The sequence below is a fragment of the Alexandromys fortis genome, unplaced genomic scaffold, assembly GCF_014885135.2.
Source record: "Alexandromys fortis isolate MF-2015 unplaced genomic scaffold, M_Fortis_MF-2015_v1.1 scaffold_84, whole genome shotgun sequence".
Classification (NCBI taxonomy): domain Eukaryota; kingdom Metazoa; phylum Chordata; class Mammalia; order Rodentia; family Cricetidae; genus Alexandromys; species Alexandromys fortis.
The window spans coordinates 1,461,865-1,483,442 of NW_026068017.1; the positions used below are offsets into that span (position 1 = coordinate 1,461,865).

The 21,578-nt window shown below is 44.7% G+C and overlaps 2 protein-coding genes across 6 annotated transcripts in view; one reads left to right on the top strand and one right to left on the bottom strand.

The window, feature by feature from the left end:
* Nucleotides 1–14,220, bottom strand: part of CUNH17orf100 (chromosome unknown C17orf100 homolog) — a 29,396-nt gene extending 15,176 nt beyond the window's left edge. For 2 of the 5 annotated variants that reach the window (XM_050162867.1, XM_050162866.1), the window contains exon 1: nucleotides 9,409–14,220. In XM_050162867.1, the coding sequence (XP_050018824.1) occupies nucleotides 13,620–14,015 (396 nt within the window). In that variant the 5' untranslated portion in view covers nucleotides 14,016–14,220 and the 3' untranslated portion in view covers nucleotides 9,409–13,619. Of the gene's footprint in view, nucleotides 1–5,264 lie in introns of those variants that run through there. The other 3 variants (XM_050162870.1, XM_050162869.1, XM_050162871.1) reach the window with 3 other exon arrangements.
* A 22-nt stretch (nucleotides 14,221–14,242) lies between these two features.
* Nucleotides 14,243–20,636, top strand: Med31 (mediator complex subunit 31). The gene is made up of 4 exons (XM_050162865.1): nucleotides 14,243–14,387; nucleotides 15,371–15,448; nucleotides 15,715–15,811; nucleotides 20,270–20,636. Exons 1-4 carry the CDS (start codon nucleotides 14,360–14,362, stop codon nucleotides 20,460–20,462), a joined length of 396 nt encoding a protein of 131 aa, XP_050018822.1. The 5' UTR covers nucleotides 14,243–14,359; the 3' UTR covers nucleotides 20,463–20,636.
* The last annotated feature ends 942 nt before the right edge of the window (nucleotides 20,637–21,578 follow it).

The window sequence follows — 21,578 nt, forward strand, 5'->3', positions numbered from 1 at the left end:
ATCTGTACACACTTCTGTCATCATCAAGACATCCGCTGTCTTAATGCTGTCTGAAATCCTGGTACCATCGGAAGGCAGGGAGTGGCAAGAGTCCAGACCTGGCCCTGCTGTTCCATAGGGTACTGCTGGTGGCTGCCTGAGGCCAAATGGGTTTTCTGCTTGAAGGCTGAGTTCTTTCTAAAACTTTAGGTGAGGTGTGGGTTGGAGTGACAGAGCCACTGTCACCTCTATGGAATTCTCTGTTGTCCACACATCTGAACTCTGTGGGACCCACTCCTTAGCTCTTTTAGACCACAGATTTCCAGCTGCCCAGACATGAAACCCCATCTGGCAGGTTGCCTTGAGGTGTGGCACTTAGGAGACCACATTGGAGAGGGTCACTAACGGACAGTCTGGCCACTCCTAGCTACTTCTTAGACTTTGGTGCTACTGACTCTAAGCTACAAGTTCAACTCAGGTGAGGCTACCTGGACAAATGAAAAGGGTCCTTGTTGAGGCCCTGGTGGAAAGATGGGCACCGTTGGACTTCGGAGGTGTAGTTCCCTAGGATAAAGCACTGTGCCTGGGGCTAGCTTGCAGGTGAGCAGGACTTACCTGGGACCTCTATGAAGGGGCCACAGCCCTGGCTGGTTATAATAACCCAGAGAAGGAGCTGCGAGCTGGAGACAGGAAGGCTTAAGAAGGAGCGAAAAGACAGAGGCTGACAGAGATATGGAGACACAGACCAGAGTGGCTGAGCAGCTGTGGGGAGCTGTCACTGAGACTCTTATATTAGCACATACAGGCAGGCTTGCCGTCACTATAATCAGGCAAATTAGAGAACCTTGATGTGCCGTTTTACACCCACTAAATTAGCGAACATTAGCAAAGTTATAACAGTGCATGCAGCTTATATGGTAAAACCAACCTAAACATACTGCCAGCTCAAGTGTGAATTAGCACAGCCCTTTAGGGCTCCGGGGCTATTAAACTGCTCATACCTTTTTCCCATCTTAATTCCGCTCCTGGGAATGTGTTGCAAGGAAGTAATTCAGCAGGATAATAAATGCTTTGTACATAAAGATGACCAGCCAGGGCTATCTGCTGCACCAGTGGACTAGAGTACAGTGCTATAAATCTCTTTGTTTTGAGACGGGGTTTCACTGTGTAGCCCAGGCTGTCCTTGAACTTGGAATCCATCTACCTTAGTCTTCTCAGGACTAGGCATGAGCAGCCACATTTGGTACAACTATTTTTAAAAATAGGCAATAAATTTAATTCATTACACTATCAGGATTCTTATGTGAAGATAAAAACACCTATACATTAAAATGAACAGTTACATAAATGCTGCTTGGAAAGCCTTGGCAGCCCCACCCTGCTGAGGTCCTGGATTCTGGCTGCCCAACTGGTTGGCCAGTCATCCCACCCTTGCCGTACTCAGCCTGCCCTGCCACTCCCTGTCTGGAACTGCCCTAGGTGATCTTGACACCTAATCCACAGACCTCAGGCTGGGGTGGGCTGGGTACTGCGTCAGCAGAGCGTGCCCACCTCGCTTGCCTCATGTGGCTGCCCTAGGGATTTGGAGAGGGGCTCTGTGAGTCATATCTGGAAAGGCCAAACCAGAAAAAGATAAGGGATGGTGGAGGCAGGTCTTCTGTTAAGAAAAGGGCTAAGGTGGTTTCCAGGTCCTAAGGCGTTTGCTCTGTGCAAGCACGGCAGTCTGTCAAAGTTGGCTGCTGTCTGGATTCCTGGTTGGAGCATCAGGGGGATGAAGACAGCTTAGGCACTGGAGATCAAAGAGGAGGGATCTTGGGGTCACCTCTCTCGGCCTGCGCTGACTTAACATTAGGCACAGTCTGACTCTGCACCTGAGTCATCAGTTCTGGGTCTTCTCCCTGTCCCTGGTGCCCATCACAGGAGCTGGCAGTCAGGGAGAATTCAACAAACTGGGTGAATGAGCAGGCCCAGGGACAAGGCCGTGCCATATGTGAAGGAGCAAGCCAGCAGACAATGCCCTCTTTGTGCAGTGCCTTCCAAACGGGCACTAATCATGCACAGGGGATGCTGCGCCCCTCGAGTCCTTTTCTCTGCCAGGGGATGTCCCACCACACAGAGGCCAGGAACAGCCAGTGACCGCGTCCAGGTCCAGACAAGCCAACCTTGTTCATTCGGTCCAGGGTTATCCTCTGGACACAAAGAGGCTTTATGACGGCCCCTGCTCCTGGTGCCTTCAGTGTCATGGCAGAGACAGGGACAAACGAGGAGGTGAAAGTATGGAGTGTGCACATGGAGGCCGCAGCAGAGATGGTCATGGTGGGGAGTGCAAATACCAAGAGGGGACTTTCGGGTAGAGGGCTGGGCCTACAGGAATGGCGGTCTGTCTCACACAAGGAATACAGCAGGCCTGGGGCAAGTGTAAGTCTACTGGGGTCTCCCTTGACTCTGCCCTTGAGCCAGTCAATCTGGCCCTGGATGGAGCAGAGTCGGCATCAGTCTCTGTGTCCAGACTCCTAGGACTCTGAATTCACCTCGGTCATTCATTCTTCACTCACTGACTCATCTGTTCATTCCTCAGCCGGGGACCATGTCCAGGTCCGTCCACAGCTGCTGGGGGCCGAGTACCATTACAGGTTTGAGGGGTACACGGTGAACAAGTTAAAGCTGTTGCCCTTCTGTGGGCAATGTAAGACAGCCGTGATTGCTCTGAGTGATGTAACCTCTTGTTGTGACAGACAGACTGTTGTGGAGAAAGACAGGAGTCACAGTGTAGGACTGAGGGGAAACTGGCATAGATTTCATCAGGAGACATTTCAATGGTATCTTAGTCACCTTCTTGCTGCTGTGTTAAAACACCATGACAAGGAAACTTACAGAAAGAAGAGTTTGAGCTTATGGTTCTAGAGTTCATGATGGGGGAATGAGAGGCATGGGGGCAAGAGCTGGATGCTGAGAACAGAAGCTGAGAGCTCATCTTTTTTTTTTTTTTTTAATTTTTGAGACATGGTTTCTCTCTCTCTCTCTCTCTCTCTGGTCTTTTTTTTCGAGACAGGGTTTCTCTGTAGCTTTGGTACCTGCCCTGGAACTAGCTCTTTTAGACCAGGCTGGCCTTGAACTCACAGAGATCCGCCTGCCTATGCCTTTCAAGTGCTGGGATTAAAGGTGTGTGCCACCACTGCCCAGCTGAGAGCTCACATCTTAACCCACAGGCAGGAAGCAGAAAGGGACTGGAAAAGCCAGAGTCTTTGAAATCGCAAAGCCCACCTCCCAGTGATGTACTCCTAGCAGCAAGGCCTCTGCTTCCAGACAGCACCACCAGCTGGAGACCAAGTGTTCAGTGCTGCAGACTATAGAGGACCTTTTACTCAAACTGCCGTAGGTGGCAAAGCTAAGTGGTGTAACACCTGAGTAGTGTAAAGAAGCAGATCACACACACACAGAACTAAAGGCCTCATGGCAAGAACTAACTATAGCAGGTTTGGGGTGGGGGCAGTGGCCCAGGACATCTAAGCCGGATTCGAGTTCAACAGTGTTCTTTATGATTCTGACATCCACTGGGGTCCTAAGCAGGGTTTCCATGGGTTTCTGAGGAGGACTGCAATCTAGGTCTACCTGTAGATCTAAGGCTTTATATTATGTTGAAAAACCCTTCCTTTTTTTTTTTTTTTTTTCCTGAGCCCAATGTGTCATTTTGTAGTTTCTTACCCTTTGATTCTAGCTCTTGAAGCCCTTTTCACAGCAGAACAAAGCACCAGTCTGGCCTTTCTGTCTTAGAATTGACCGTCCCCTGCTCTTCTGATGACCTCCAAAGTTCCTCCCGGGTGCACTGCAGAGCGCTAGGCAACTGGTCCTTAGGCAGCAACAGCTGGTGTTTAAGGGCACCATCCCAGAGGAGGCTGCCCACATTCTGGCGCTGCTTCTTCCCAGCCAGGAATGCTGGGGTAACGTAACTCAACCTCTTGACCCCTAGTCTCCTGACCTACCTCATCCAGACCGGAGGAAGGCCTGGGTGCTTTCAGCAATGCCTGAGGCAGTGCCAGAGCTCAGTAGACAGTCTGCTGCGAGTGTCAAAATATCCCCCCCCCCCAAACCAGAGAGGACAGAAAGAGTCCTTTGAGTCCACAAGGCCATGCCCAGTGGTACTTTGATTTTTCCAAGATGAACACAGCCACGGTCCGAGTCTCCACCACAGGACCTTGCCTGCGTGGCACCCCCTCCTGGTTTCTGCTGTTCCGAAGTGTAACCTTTGCAGCTGCGGGGACTGGCTGACCTCTGCTGTCCATTGTCTGTATGGCACCAAGTGAGCTGGCTTTGTATGCTACTCAGCCAGGGAGACCTCAGCAATGTCCTTTTCTCCACGACTTTTGACGGTCGTTCTCAGTAGAGATGTACTCTACCCTGGGACTGTATACAAACATCTCACAAGGCAACTGTCATTTTCACTATGAGGAGAACTCTGATATACTGTGGTTTTTGTATTTTACCTCATGAACAAGAAGAAAATGCTAGTTACATTAAACTTCTGTATCCAGTGGAATCTGAAAACACTGGTTCAGCCTTCCAACGAGTCCTGACTGAGCTTCCCAACCTTGGTGTGCACCAGGCCTTCAGTCACACCCAAGCTTGCTGCTCATGCAATCAGACTATCCTTCCTTTAAATCAATGAACTTAAACCTTTTAAATGCCCACTCTGGCCTACATAAAATACTGGTGAGATCACAATGTTGAGGGCAAGCTGGTTTTTTATCAAAGACAAACTAAAACAAAAACTATCAAAATGATATGCAAAAAAAAAAAAGTTTCTGGGCTTTCTAATCTCCCCTTGCATTCCACGCCTCAGCTGGAGAACTAGGGATTTTGTCCACAGTGGGGGAAGTGCGCCACCTATAGGTGGATTTACTTATCCACAGAACTGCCCAAATGTCTGTACAGACACTGAAAAGTTCTGTGAATCGTCATTTGCAGAGGTTCTGATTTGTCCCATGATGCATGATAGACCTGATTCACACTGAGATTTACTACTTCCATTTTTGTCCTTACTCAGAAACCAATGAGTTTTTCAGACCCTGACTTTCTTCTGTAGGTCCTTGGCAAACTCAGAGGCCCTCAGATTACAGCCCGTCTTAACTAATGGATGAAGTAGCCTTAGGTTTGAACACACGCTAAGGAGCTTTAAGTCCCTCTCTTCTGGCCTTTTTAAAGGACAATATGGACAGGCCATTGATATTAAGTATGTGTTTCCAGCAGTGAACTCTGCTGATGAACGGGGTCAGAGCCCTACAGATGACCCAAGTGCTGTGTGCCAGGGGAACAAAGGGAGCAGAGTAGCTTGACGGTTTTTGAGTTTTTTATTTTAGGACCAGGGTCCTGTTTATAAAAGAAATCTTATGAAGCACAGAGTAGACCTGGGGTGGACGATTTCTTAACAGACATGCAGGTGAATCTGTGAGGGTATCCAGAGGAATCGCACCAAGTGCCTGCAAAAACGGGTAAGTTTTCTCCAGACAATGGCAGGTGCAAGCACCCATGGAATCCTTAAGCTCTCAAACAGTTCTAAGCTCTAAAGAATTCTTGAACCCTTGAACAGACCGGCTGCCAGGCATGATGGTGCACTCAGGAGGTAGTGGCAGGCTGACAAGTCTGCTCCCCCAGTGAGAGCAGTCTCTAAAAACAAAGTGGGGGGAGGCATAGTGTTTTCCATGCCTCTTTGACAGTAACATATATGTTCGGACACACAAGTTTTGTTGACATGTCTTTAGACCGTAAAAGACTGTCCACACATGGGTGGGGCAGGGATGTTGTATAAACATAAACCACAGACCTCACCTGGGGACTCAATTATAGTTCCAACCAAACACTGAACAATTTTCTGATGGACTTTACTGGGGCCAAGCCCTCTTCTGGGAAACCATTCACAGTATTCAGTTCATATCAACCTTGTGAATAAATGGCCCTTAAAGTCAACAAGTCTCCCAGTCCTTAACTAGACTTCTTGTTTCCTTTTCTTTAGGTTAATGATGATGTCTCACTGTCCACTCTCTGTCAAATGGACTTATCAGATACTTGTTAGATGGGCTGCAACACTGTAGTAAAAACTCCAACTCCGGGCCAAGTAAAATGTCCAGGCCTGGCCTCCCTCAGTCCCTCCGTCTCTCATAAGCAATGCGATGTGTTCCAAGTTAGATTTTATTTCCTATTATTACTGTACGCATATATGGTAACTCTAAGGATGGATGCACTCGTGCCAGTGTCTGTGTGGAAGTCAGAGGACAGCTTCCCTGTTCCCCTCCTACCATGGGTCCTGTATCAGGCTTACTCATCTTCTACCTGCTGAGCCATCTCACCAGTCTTGTTTAATTAAAAAAAATATTCTGTGTGTGTGTGTGTGTGTGTGTGTGTATGTGTGTGTATGTGCAAGTGCCCAAGGGGGCAGGGAAAGGGTGACAGACCCCATGATGCTAGAGTTACAAGCCATTGAGAGTACCCAACCTGGGTGCTCGGAAATAAATTGGGGTCCTCTGTAAGAGCAGTAGGTGTTCTTAATCACTCTGTCTACATCTGAGCCATCTCTCCAGCTCCCTTGTTTTTAAAAATACTATGACCCACTAAATTGATTTCTCCAGACTTGAAGGTTAAAAATCACTGGGGCAGTATTCCTGGTAGGTCAGTTTATGAAGACAGAAACACAGCTGCCAATCATAAAATGAAACCAAAGAAGGAAATCAGGCAACATAAAGGCACACAGTAGGAGATGAGAAACTGGCTCCTGTTTTTAAAGAGAAAGCTGGGTTGTGGCACACGCCTTTAATCCCAGCACTTCAGAGGTAGAGATAGGTGGATCTCTAAGTTTGAGGCTAACCTAGTCTACAGAGCAAGTTCCAGGACAACCAGGACTACACAGAGAATTCCTGTCTCGGAAAACAAACAAACAAAACCCCACAACAACACAAACACAAAACTCATAACCACCATGAACAAATAAAAAAAAAAAACCCAGATTAAAGAGAGGGAGGGAGGGAGGGGGAAAAGAGAGAGAGAGTTAAAATTCAAAGAGGGAAGTGTTCCCTAAACTTTAAGAATATGCGTGTAGGGGCTGGAGAGATGGCTCAGTGGCTGAGTGGTGTTCTTACATGGGACAGTTTGGTTCCCAGCATCCATATCAGGCAGTTCACAACCACCTGAAACTCCAGCTCCACGAATCCCACTCTCTTTTCTGGCCTCCATGGGCATCAGTACACACACAGCATACAGTTCCATAAACATATATATACATAAATAAAAGTTTTTATTTTTTAAAAAGAACATGTATATAATGCAAATAAAATCTGAACTAAAATATTTAGTATTCACAAACAAGCTAAAATATTTAGTATTCATAAACAAATCACTAAGAAAAACTGAAAAGAATGAGCAAAGGCTATGAACAGGCAATTCAGACAGGAAGGGAGGGAGGGGATCTGTGTGCTCAGTAGCAACAAGAGAGCAGAGACTGGACCTACTAAAGCTGAGACATTCAGAGGACCCCTATAGAGTTGAAACTCAAACTTCTGAGAACAAATGATCAACTATGTTTAATAAAATGGGTTCTTCAAATAGAAAATTTAAATTCAAAAATTTCTACTTTTCATTAAATTATATTCAGCTGCCGCTAAGGGAATGGTACTGCAGCTGCCAGGGTTCAGTGTGGCTGGTTTCAGGGACTTCACAGGAAGCCTACGGAGGCACTGTGAGGGCCCCAGGCAGGAAGCGTCCCTGGTCCTCTAGAGAGAATGCATCTTACAGCACCCCCTTGTGGCAGAATAGCAAAAACCACAGGTAAAGAAGAAATTTGCCTGGATTTGCAGTCAAGAGTAAACTCTTAACTGGTACAACTGATAGTATTAATAAAGCATTTATATTTAAAATCTCATACCCTCCTAATCTTTTTCTACTTATAACAATGTAACCATTTCTCACAGGGAAAATGTTATTACCATCTCCTCTCAGAGACACATGAACCAGGCAAGGCGGCACATACATGTAATGCCAGCACTCAGATGGTGGAAACAGAATGCCAAGGTTCAAGGTCTGCTTGGGCTACAAAGTGTCGTTCTGTTTTGAAAATGAGAGAGCAGGTCAATACAGCCATTGTGTCCATCTCAGAGACTGATGAGCCCCATCCCTGGGCTATGATACCCTAACCATTTGTTCGCAATCCCTACCTAGAAATGAAATGGCAACATCAAACTTCAGCAAAATCTGTATTTAATAAGAAAGAGGATTCCAGGCAGAGTGCAGTGACAGGCTTCCCTCTGGCCTGGAATAGCTGAAGAAATCAACCCTAGGACTGATCATCGCACGTCTAAGGAAATTGCTCGAGGGTAGGAAACTCCAGCTCACCTGCACTGAGAACAGGGATTGTTCCCCCAAGCCAGAGAAGAAAATCTCCTAAATTGGGGATATACAGAGACACAAAGCTTTTGCCTCAGAGAACATTAACCATTCATCAAACCAAGAACTCAGAAAACAGCTTAAAAGTAGATACAAACAACAACAGCTTGCTAATAACTTTCAAATGACTAGACCAAAGTTCAAGAACTGTAAGAATAGGAAAACTATAGAACACTCAATAAAATTAAAATTTACTATGCCTGGCATACAAATAAAAATAACCAGACATGAAAAGTGACACCCACAAACTATAACTCATAATGAGGAGAAAAATCTATCAATAGACACTGCCCCAGAGATTATACAGATGGCAGAACTAAATGGGGCTACGTAAAAAACAAAACTGTATATATCTGAGCACGACAGGGCAGGCCAAACATGCCAAGAACATAAAAAAAGGAATGTGTAGAGAAATTTATTTATGTTTGGAAGGTAATTTAAAAGACCCACATTGAACTATTAGAGATAAAAAACTATAAATGAAATTTTAAAAAATATTTAAATATCACACTGGATGGCATTTAGGATAGATAGGATGTTGCTGGAAAAAAAGACTAGGATAAACAGGAAAACGAATGCAATACAAAGTATCCAGTGAAATGTGGAGAGAAAAAACTGAGTGTCAGCTTCACAGTGCTTATTAGACCTGCGATTTATGTCCACAGAGAGGCTGAAAGGAACATTTGAAGGAATAATGCCCCCCTCCCATTTCTAAATATTCTGAAGACCATGAAGCCAAAGTTTCAAAGGGTACAAGCAACCCCAAATACAAGACATGGGAAATAAAGTACACCACGGTATATCATAAAGTGCTCCACCACCAATACAAAGCACACCACATCTGACAGAGGCCGTGGGAAGCCTTTGCATAGAGGAACAGACAAGGCTAAAGCTGCGTAGCTGTGGTTGGCATTGTTGGAAGCAATGCAAATCAGAAGAGAGTGAAACAATGTCCTGAATGTTCTCAAAGAGGAAAAAAAAAAAAAAAGAATTACTAACCTGCAAAAATGTGTTTCCCATGTTCTACTCCACAGCATCAATGAGAGAAAAGGCCCTGAGCAGTGCTGTCTGGCAGCCTGGTCAATGTTACGCTAAAGACGAAGAAACAAAGTCGCTGCTGAGAACCCCAGAGGACCACTGGTCACCTGAAAGAGACTGTCATGCTCGGAAACATAAAAAAACCCTAGACTGGCTCACTGAGTATCATTTCCCAGCCTTCCCTTTCTTCTACCATTGCTCAGGCTAGAAAGATAATTGCCATCCCAGGCTCCCTTGCAGCTAAAGAAAACAGGTATGATTCAGCTGGGGTCCCCAGTAAAGGTTTCTCTTCCCAGCTAACAGGGCACAACACTGGCAGGAAGAACAATTATCCTTCTGCTGTGCTTTCTATCTGAGATGAACACAGGCAGAGTGCTGCAGACAGGCAAACATCTTATAACCTTGAGGTGTGCCAAAATGGCCCCCACAGGCTCACAGGGAGAGGCACAATTAGGAGGTGTGGCCTTGCTGGAGTAGGTGTGGCATTGTTGAAAGAAGTGTGTCACTGGGGATGGGCTTTGAGGTCACAGAAGCTCAAAACAGGCCTATTGGCTCACAGTCTCTTCCTGCTGCCTGGAGAGCCAGTTTAAGAGTTGCTGTGGGCATGGTGTCTCTTCACAGCAATGAACCCTAACCAAGACAAGGTAACAAGCAAGCATGCAGAGCTAATGTACTGTACACCTCAGGGGGTAAAACAGATTACAGGCTGATCTCAGGCTGTTCCTGGATGACACTGGGTGACTTACTAAGGGAGAGAGAAACGGCTCCTATTTTTGACACTTTGGGACAAGTTTTCTGTTTTTCAGTCATGCAGTTCTAACCATTGATCACTGGGGGTGGAAGGGCTCAGGCAGGGGAAGCAGAGGTAAAGGCTATTTAACACAGTAGAGGCTGGGTCCAACATTCAGGGCTCAGATACCTGTATTTGTCATTCTAGGCTGGGAGCAATAGAAAGAATGGGGGAACAGGAATTCTGGAAAGTCTAGATGAAGATGTGAGGAAAACACCTTGTTAACTGGATTCCTGGTTCTTCCTGTAGCCTGAGTAGTTCAGGAGAAGAGGAAGCTGTTAATGCCAATCTCTTAAAATTTTTAATTAAATATATTGTATATGTGTGAGAAGGGTGAGGGGAGGCATATATGTGGAGGTCAGAGGACAACTTTGGGAGTTTGTTCTCTCCTCCTACCATGTGAGTCCCTGGAATCAAACTCAGGTATCAGGCTTGGTGGCAGGCACCTTTATGCTCCAAGCCATCTTACTGGGCTAGCCTTTCATTTTTCTTCTTTCTTATTTTTTGAGCTAGGATCTTGCTTCATAGCTTTGACTAGACTGATAATTACTATATAGCCCTGGCTGGCCTGGAACTCATGGTAATCCTCCTGCATCAGCCTCTCCTTGTCCTGGGATTATGGGTGTGCACCAAAAGAGCCAGCCATTTCTTTTCAATACAATAGACAGTAGATATTGTAAACCACCCTCAGGTAATATATAAAAAGGAAGATTATGAGAATAAGAAGTGACCTCTTTCCAAGAATTTGCATTTATTTAGTTTTTTCAAACTAACCTGACTGGTACAACTGAAGGCAAGTTGTACACAACTATTACCTAGCATAATAAACCCAATTTTTAGATTGTGCCATTAAAGGCTTTCTTGACTGCAAATGGAGACCACTGCTCTTCGTTCATTATTGTTGCACTTATTGTCTTTAACGTTGTATGACATGTGTCAGGTACAGCAGCACTATTTCCTGTAGAGAACAATGTGCAGACAACATACAGCATGGCTAACGCTAACACGCATTTACAAAGTACAACAGGTACATTAACAATTACCTTCAACACACAGTGCCATTTGAAGCTGTGGAATGTATAATATAGTATTATGGCAAACACGGACTTATCATATCTATTACTTCTTTGGCACCTTCTTGCTCTATGCATCTCTCTTTGCATTCCAGCTTTGAAACATGAATAGGTGGAATGTGGAGGAAGAAACCTAGATTAAAAATTTCTTTTAAGAGACGGACAACAGAGAATCTAGCAGGATCCTGTGCCTTTCCTGAAGTATATCAGTGATCTAGATAGAAGTCAGGTGTCTGGCTTTTCCAGGTCACATTCAGCCAGTCTTCCAGACACTACTAAAAGAGGAAACAGAAGCAAGAATCTTTGTTAATGGAGACAAGTGTGGAAGGACAAACACATTTCTGACATTATTTCCAGCTAGAAATGAAAGACAATACAGTATTAAATGTTTCTTGATAAACCTTTGATTTAGTTACACTAGACACACATCACTTTAGTAACGGGGAGCACTGCTAGAGAAGCAACTCTGTTCATTTGTATTTAGGGCACAGTTGGGCATGTTAAAAAACTAGTAAGCTGGAAGAGCCTGACATTCCAAAGGCTCTTTGTTAATAGCAGTTTGATGAGGTAGAGAGGTATCAGGGCAGCCTCGGGGTAGTGGTGGTTACAGCATCTATAACAGTTAAGACAGTTCTTCTAACCTAAGCCCCCATTCTAGGGGATAACCCAATGCACCCCTGGGATTAAAAAAGTGCCTGGAAGTAGCAAGCACTCTTAAGTCACGAGGAGTCCTGCTTAATCAGGGTCGTTTGCAGTCTTCTGTTCTAGGGGCAAAGAGCACATACATTAGTGAAGAGATGTGGAGGGCTCCCTACAGAGCAGCACATCCTCTTCCTCTGCGAGCTCTTGCTCTGCTCCTCCCCAGAAGGTACTATTGCCACACTTCCATTACTGTTTTTCAGGCTTCCCACAATCCTGCTATGCAGAAGTGAGGGGTTTGCTCAGTGGACCAAGCTCTAGCAAAGTTACTAGAACCGTCAATGTTTCTCAACTTCGCCACTACTGATTTTCGCAGCACAGAGATGCTTTGTGGTACAGCGCAGGGTGTTAGCAGCATCCCGGGCTTCTAGGCACTCACGCTAGCATTAGCACCTTCCATGCTGTCTCCAAGCACACATGCCTCTGTCAGCTGTCTCAGGAGACAAACTCACTCCCAACTGGGGTACCGCCACACCAGCGAAGAAAAGATGGCTTTAAAATGTAAACTGCATCATGCACTTTACTCCCTTGCGTCATTTTTTTTTTGATGATCTCAGAATAAAATTCAAACTCTTCACTGTGATTTCCAAGAAACTATATGAACTGGCATCTTCCTCTTTTTTTTTTTTTTTAGACTACACTCTCATATACTAACTGGTTTCTGTTCCACAAACATCTTCCGGTTGCTCCAACTGGCCTTTTAGGCTGGCTTTTCCTTCTGTCTAAAATGCAGTCTCTCTGAGCCCACACAATGGCAGATCAAATGTCACACAAATGTCCTCACCATATAGTCTAAAGGACCTCCCCGTTCTCTACCACAACACATCTTTCCTTCCTGGGAGCACAAGAGAACACTGTCTTACTTCCTGCCTTGTTTCTGCCTGGTCCTGAAAGGAAGACCTCAGTCTTTTCCACTGTCAAGGCTGACATGCTTTGACTAGTACCTCGTACACAGTAGATACTCAGTAACAATCTTCCGCCAACCTCACCTCAGGTCAGGTGTCAATAGCTTCCTCTTCACTTTCCCTTCCAAGATTTTTTTTTAAATTAATTAGTTTGCCTGTTTTTTTCTAACACCCCTGACCTATTTTAAAGTGTAGGTGTAGTACTGTGTATAAAAACAACATACGAAAGCTTATTATGAAATACAAATAAAGGCCAATTAGTAATTCAAAAGACAATTCTTTGCCCTGTAGGTTTCATGCACTATGTAATCAAGCCAGTGGTCATGAATTCATGGCCAGTTTAGTCCCTCTTCGCAATTTCAAGTGGTCAAGGCATTCTAGAGGGACCTAAGACTACAAAACTTACCTGGTGCAGAGACTCAAAGAGCCTCCACGTCCACTGGCCGGGTATATACAGTAAGACAAGTCTGAAACCCTTCTGTGCTGGCTTCAAGTTAAATAGTACTCTGGGTCAATAGCAGGGTGGTCTAAGGTGCTGCAAAGTCAATAGATGTTGGCAGCGTCCCGAAACCACAGCCTGTTTCTTACATTGATTTATGGGCTGATTCCATGAAACCAAAGATGCTTGGCTCTCCTGGAAGCTGGCTGGCGGGCAACTGGAAGCCCTTCGACTTGGCTAAGGGCCAGGGCCCTTGGGCACCACTTTCATCGGGCCATTTTGGCACTCTGGCGAGCAGCTTTCTTGTCCCGCCTGGCTGGGCTCTCTACACGGTGCACAGTCGTCTCCACCCGCAGAGATGACGATGCCCTGACGTGGCTGGAGGACGTTTCCGTGCACTGCGAGGAGGTTTCCACGTGCTGGGAGGACACCTCGAGGAATCCGGGGAGTCGCTTCGTGGAGGGGGTGAGGGAGGGCCCCTCTCGGTGGCGCAGAGACGTCTCCACCTGCCGGGAAGACGTTCGAACCTGCCGGGAGGAAGTCTCCACGCGGTGGGATGATGTTTCCTCGCGGTGGGACGACGTCTCCACGAGGACAGTCTCCTTGTGGCGGGTGCTTTCCACTCGCGGGGCGGAGGACTTGCCCCTAAGGGGCGAGGCCATCCTGCCGGTACACCCAAGTCAGGAGGGACAATGAGGCCTAAGGCTCAGGCTCTGCATCACGTCACACAGGGAAAGGTGACGTCAGGGTGCTGTGCTACGTCAGCGTAGGCCGAAGGACACGTAAGCCGCGAGGTCCCCCACCACGCCCCGCTCGGTAACTGCGCGCGCAGCCGGCCCGAGCTCCAAGATAGGCGGAGCCTCTCATCTCAGAATGAGGCTGTCCCCGCCTCCGTGTTCCACCCTGCCCCGCGACCGGAAATAAGAGTTGTGGCTTCCGGCTCCTCCCTCACCATTCGAGGCTGCGGATCTGTCGGGCTGGTTGTGTTTGCCCCTCTCTGCCGGTTATGGCCGCGGCCGTCGCTATGGAGACAGGTGCGTTAAGCCCTGCGCCCCGAGTCTTCACCGAAGGAACGGTTCTCCGCCCCAACCTCCTCTCCCGTTTCCCCGAGCGGTCTTTCAGGCTTAACTCGCGTCCTTCGAGTTGGGACTGGAAGGGGAAAGGCGGTGTTGTCTCTCAGATTGTGGCGTGTGTGAACATCTTTGCTCCCGGACTGCTCAAACCCCCCACTCCTTGGTTCCCGGGCCGGGGTGGGGCTGAGGGAGAGGACCGAGCCCTTCTGTTGTCTGCTCTTCGGAGCTTTTCTCGTGAACGTGCTTTAAATGTCGGTAACTTGGGTATCGTTCTAATACGGATTACCGTCCTCGCTCCGCTGTTTAATCACTTTGCATCTTGCTTCCTATATGGCGCTTTGTTTTTCCTTAACGTACTCACTGTTAGTAGTAGTGGTTATAACGCATTAATATATGGGGCGGCACAGCTATTAGAGACTATCCAGTGATCTCTGTTAACAACCTTCCATAGTGGCCTACAGGTGGTAAATACCCATTGCATTTATTTTCCTCAACTAATTTTAGAGAATTTCTTTATTGTGTTTGTTTTGTTCTGTAGAAAGGGTCTCACTATCTACTACTGTCAGACCTAGAACTAGCGACGTGCACCAGGCTGGCCTCGATCTGTCTCCCAAATGTAGGGATTAAAGGCGTGCACCACCACGCCCAGCTTGTTTTGGTTTGTTTTAAATTAGGCTCCACTCTTAGATTTCTAAGGAAGTTTCTCCTGAACTTTGAATGTTTTTCATAAATTGATACGACATGCGGTGCATGTCAGAGGACTTGTGGGAGTCTTTCTAAAACCCTGTGGGTTTCGGGATCGAACTCAGGGCAGCAGACTTTGCTGCAACACCTTTACCCGCTGAGCCATCTCACTTTGATTTTTGCTTATTTTTGTTTCTACAAATCAACATTCCTATCCTGACCTTATTTTGGGTGTGTTTTTTTTCTGTCTTATCTCCTAGATGATGCTGGAAATCGACTTCGGTTTCAGTTGGAGTTGGAATTTGTGCAATGTTTAGCCAACCCAAATTACCTTAATTGTAAGTTGAGTACATCATTGAGTTGAGTAGCTAGCTGTTGATGATTTCTAACAGAGATGTAATTCATAAGAATATTTACTTTGATACGTTTGAATGGGATTTTTACTTGCACTGGTCTGTAGGTATTAACTGAGCAAACAGAACTTGTGTTTTTTAATTCCTTGTGATTTGATGGTAGGGATGTTAAAAGAGCTACTTTATTAGAGATTACAAGACAGTGGTCCAGCAACTGGTTGACATGCAGATTGTTTCTTTATGCCTTTCAGTTCTTGCCCAAAGAGGTTACTTCAAAGACAAAGCTTTTGTTAATTACCTTAAGTACTTGCTTTACTGGAAAGAACCAGAATATGCCAAGTATCTAAAGTAAGTTTAATTTTTATAATCTTAAATCTGTGTATACTTTATTATAAATACAAAATACTGATACTTAGCAGTTTTCTCAGTGTCAGAACGGAAAACTGTTTTGAATCATTCTGCTTTTAGTTAATGTAAGACATTGTCATCTCTAACTTGGATTATTAGAGGAATCTCATTTGTTTCTGCTACCATTCTAACCTCACTCTCTTCAAACCAAACGAAGCCAGACAGCTGTCTGTGGAAGCCAACTTACTCTCTTAGTAATATAAATCAGGACATGCCACTTGTATTAATGTAGGGTAAAATCCAGTTAACTGGTTTTAGACTGAGGCTGTAATGTGATTTGGTCTTGTCTAACCTTGTCATTTAACACCCCCTTGTCTCTGTGGTTTCTAATCTTACCAACCCATAAAGTACTAAAATGCAGCGGCACAGCCAGAAGCTGAAATGAACACACAGGAAGTAGTGTTTTCTGGGAGTCTCAGACTACCTTTCTTTATAGTATCCTGTGTGTCAAGCACTGCTAAATGTATTGTGTACATTAACTCGCTGTAAAAAACAAACACGGACGCTATCAAGCTGTTCATAGACAGTTTCATTATAGGACTTACTAAACTATAAGAAACATTACAATCACACAACTGCCACTTTTAATGGTAAAACAAAACCTTGAACTCACATCTCTGCTTTGTCTTAAAAAAAGAAAAATAAGCTGGTATACACCTTTAATCCCAACATTTGGGAGGCAGAGGTGGGTGAATCTCTGAGTTCAAGTCCATACTGGTCTACAAAGCTACTTCCAGGACAGCCAGGGCTACACAGGTAAATCCTGTCTTGAACTCCCCCTCCTCCTCCAAAGGGATGAACAACAAAAAATCCAGAAGTTTAGCCTGATGTCCCTTTAATCTAGCTCTCAGGAAGCAGAGGCAGGCTGATCTCTGTGGGTTCAAGACCAACCTGGTTATGTAACAAGTTTCAGGCCAGTCAGGGCCACAAAGACAGACCCTGTCTTAAAATAAGAGGAAAATCACTTTTCTGGATTGATTCTGGGCTGCCTGAGACTGACTGCACTCCAGGGTGCCCTTTGTGATGCAGTTGTCGGTTCCTGCAGGAATCTAGAGGGAAGACTTGACTTTACGCTATTATTAGCAGATTTCAGACTGGGCATTCAAAGTCTTAGTCATCTTTAAGTTCAGTCTCCCCAGCAGAGTTGTTGGCTGGTGAGTGGCCATACTCCAGTGAGCATATGTCACTGTTAGAGGCAGCTCACTCGGTTGACGGCCAGAGCTTCCTTATATTGTGATCAGACAGACTTCCTTGTAGCTCTAACCTATTTGTTGTTTTTGTTTGCTTGTTTTTCTGTTCGTCTATGTCCTCTTGGAGACAAAAGCTATAGATGTTTAAATTCAAGAGAGGTTGGAAATTAACCCCTTTGGGGCAATTTTATTTTATCTGCACATGGTTCTAGATTTTTAAAATGGTTGTCAAAATTTAAAGATGGGAAGGTTTTATGGAACAGAATTCCAACTCTTGGAACTTGGGAAGAGTTGAGGCCTTTTTTCCCAGATAAGCAGCTGTCTCTTCCATACTTCCAGCAAGTGGCCTGCTTACTGATAGCTAGTGCCTGCAGCTGCTGTGTTTTTCTTAAACATAGGTTCTTAGCGGCCTTCAGTCAGTTTAGTGCCACGTTTGCCAGAGTTCTCAGGAATCTTTGATTATCTGGCAGTTCAACAATAACAAAAAAATAAACAAACTAAACATAGGCCAGGCAAAGTGATGCATGACTTTAAACCCTGCACTTGGAAGGAACAGAGGGAAATCTCTGAATTTGAGGCAAACCTGGGCTATATAGTGAGACCCTGGCTCAAAATAAAATAATCTGGGAGAGGGAGGGTGGCTAGAGAGATGGCTTAAGTGTTTAAGAGCACTTGCTGCTCTTGTAGAGGACCCAGGTTTGGTTCTTAGCACGAAATGGTCACATCTATCCAAAATTCCACTTTCATAAGTTCTGATGCCTTTTTACTCTGAAAGCACTATACATACATGATACATAGACACAAGCACCAAAACGCCCGTTCATATAAAATAAAAATAATAAAAATTTAAAAACAAACTAAAAATAAGCCTTCAAATGTGCTCAGGGTATCACAGGCCACATGACATTTCTCTTTCTTGTGATAATTCAACATAGATGACTATACTTTTTTTGAGTGGAAGAGGGTTGGGAGTCAAACGTTGACTTCCTGAAAGCTTTACCAATTAATATCCACCAGTTATTTCCATGAATTGAATGCTGTTATTATTATTATTATTGGTTTTTCAAGACAGGGTTTTGAAGCTTGTCCTGGACCTCACTCTGCCAGGCTGGCCTTGAACTCACAGAGATTTGCCTGCTGAGTGCTGGGATTAAAGGTGTGTGCTTCCACCACCACCCGCCTGAATGCTGTTACTTGACATCTCTGTTTATGTCTTGTTCATTTTTTAAAAATCAAAATGTGGGTCTTTCCATTTGTACTCTTCTATTTCATCCTGTAGACTTGGGGTTAATGTGTTGTAGCCTTTCAGAATATGCATAGTCCTTAGTCTAATGTATTTAAGAACACTGTTTTCTACAAAATAGATGAGGAAGCCTCCAGGCAGTGGTGGCGCATGCCTTTAATACCAGCACTGGGGGTTGGGGGGGGGGGAGGCTGAGGCAGGCAGATCTCTGTGAGTTCAAGGCCAGCCTGGTCTACAAGAGCTAGTTTGAGGACAGGCTCCAAAGCTACAGAGAAACCCTGTCTCAAGAAACAAAATAAATGAGAAAATGATCACTGCCTAAATTCCAGTTACTTAGTGCTACTTAAGGCCATTCATTCTCTTGCTAGTCACATTATTTTACATACAAAGAAACTGAACTTAAGTTTAAATGCTGTCTTTAAGTCAGAACTGAATCTTTTAAATTATGATGTGCCATGAAAGAGAATTAGCCTAGTATAGTGGGAGTAGAGCATTCTGGGCTATTACAATTACAGACAACTCTTTATTTGGACTATAAATAATAGCCTTTGCTGGAAAGGAAGCATAGCAGTGTTCTGCAGTGGGGCCATAGCCATCCCTACCCTCCACCCCATACCCCCTTCTCATTTTCTTCTCACCTCCTCATCCTCCCTCTTGCTTTTAAAAGCTCCAGGACCAGATTAATTAGCATTGACAAGAAAAATACCCCAGACAGGCAAGCTGTAAAATCTCAACAGCTGTTCAAAGGAGGGAGAGTGGAAGGGAGAAGGAAAAAAAGCCTTGCCCCTTGAGCTAAGCTGAAGTGGATGGTAGTCTCACTGGTGGGAAGGGAGGCAAAGAAAAAGTATGGACACCCAAAATGTTAGGGAAGGCATGCTTGGCAGAGAGATAGGAGGAATAAAAGAGAAAGTTACACTTTGTCTTGACTTTTCTGAGTCAAAGGGCAGACAAAAGCTGCATTGGAATGAGTGCCAGGATCTTAGCTTTGATAGAACATTAATATTCGTCTACTATGTAGTCTATAGACCCCATTATTATGTATGAAGTCTGTAGATACCATTAGATTCTGTCTATTGTCCTACTGGTGTCCTGTTTCTAGAGAGTGGCATCCAGTCTAGCCTGATATACCACATTTTATCATCCTGTTTTCTCCTCCTTTACTCCCTTTTTTCTCCCTCTTTTATTCCCCTCCTTTTTCACTCAAACTGTTTCTCACTCTGACCAAACACTGACTTGCTACTTTGTTCTTCTTGGTTTGTCATAATCCAGAGTCAGGTGAAGTCTTGTTTGTCCCATTAGTGATAATTATTATTTTGGAGGAGAGATCTTTCAGTATAACCCTACATGGCCCTCAAAATCTGTCTACTTTTCTTAAGTTTCCTGAGTACTGGGAGTACAGGTCTGTGCCCAGTAATGTATATGATTCTTGTGGAGTTAGTTGACTCATATAAATAAGGTTACCCTTTTATGATTCCTAATGGAAAACCAGTAACTATTTATTAAACATATAACTATTTTCAAAGTCTTAAGAGCCAGTGAGATAGCTCAGTGGGTAAAGGTGCTTGCTTGCAAGCTGATGAGTTGAGTTTGATGCCTAGGACTCTCATGGTGACCTCCACAAGTATCCCATGGCACGTGCTCACTCTCCCTCCCACACAAATAATAAATGCAATAAAATTTATAAATTAAAAAGTGTTCATGTTCCTCACTTAAACTAAAAGAGTATAGTTTATCTACCAATTTTGATCCTGCTTACCAGTTTACTGGGTTGTGTGGTCTTGGGCAAGTTACTTAAGGTGTCTGAACTTTAATTTCCATGTTCTGAAATGACATGGTGGGAATGACATCGCCAGAGGTACTACATTAATAGAAATGGTAGGCCTGAGATCATTTTTAGAAGAGTATCTGAATTGAACTTGGATGCCTTAAATTATGTTGATAATTAACTTACGAACTTAAACCCAGGTACCCTCAGTGTTTACACATGCTAGAACTGCTCCAGTATGAACACTTTCGAAAGGAGCTGGTGAACGCTCAGTGTGCGAAATTCATTGATGAACAGCAGATTCTACACTGGCAGCACTATTCCCGGAAGCGGATGCGTCTTCAGCAAGCACTGGCAGAGCAGCAACAACAGAATAACACAACAGGAAAATGAAGAGCTGGGACAGACCAGGCTCTTAGGACATGTATATAATGTATTGCTATGTACAGTACCGATAAAAGATGGTTTTTCCTGCCCACCTTCATTATGGTAGCACTCAGAACTGTTAGTATTATTTTTGGCCAGCAAACTTTATATTGTTAATAGATTATTTCTGTTAAACCAGAATTGTTCTACTTTGATTTCTCTGGGGATTTGTAAATTTCATTTGCATTTAATAGAACCAAGTGAATAAGAATGTAAATGTTGAGTGTTGTAGAGCGGTTTAAGAACATGGGTGCGCAGGGTGGTGGTGGCACACACCTTTAATCCCTGCACTCGGGAGGCAGAGGCAGGAGGATCTCTGTGAGTTCGAGACCAGCCTGGTCTATAAGAGCTAGTTCCAGGACAGGCTCCAAAACCACAGAGAAACCCTGTCTTGATAAACCAAAAAAAAAAAAAGAACATGGGTGCAACATACAGGGGTACTGAGATCAGCTGCTCCAACCATCTCAGGAGAGAGGAGACTGTAGTCAGGAACTACATGAAGATTCCTCTCTACAGTTGCTCCCTGCTTTTTAAGATAGCTGACCTCTAGTGGCAGGGAAAGACTGATAGTTAATGACTAATTGGACTCTTGTTCTTAAAGGTATGAGCCTCAAATACCTTTCTTTGAAAAAGTTAGCACTTTTTTGTTAAGTACCACAAGTAGGCACTGCCTTAAGCTTCTTTTAATCTGTTTCAGAATATTTTTATCTTATGTGAATGTGTGAATTGTTTGCATGTGTGTGCACCACGATGTGCCTGGTGCCCAAGGCAGCCAGTAGAAGAGAACATCAGATCCCTGGCATGAAGTTGAAGGTGGTCGTGAGTCACCATGTGGTGCTAACCATGTGGTGCTAGGAACTGAACCTGAATCCTCTGCGAGAGCAGCAAGTACTGTTAACCACCGAGCTCTCTCTAGCCCTTATTTTTTCTCTGAGTCAGGGTCTCACTTTGTAGCCCAGGCTGCCTTGGAATCTGTGATCCTTCTACCTCAATCTCCAGAGTTCTGGACTTAAAGATAGATACTAGGCCTGGCTCACATGCTGCTTTTTTAAAAATATTATTTATGTGTGTGAATGACCTACA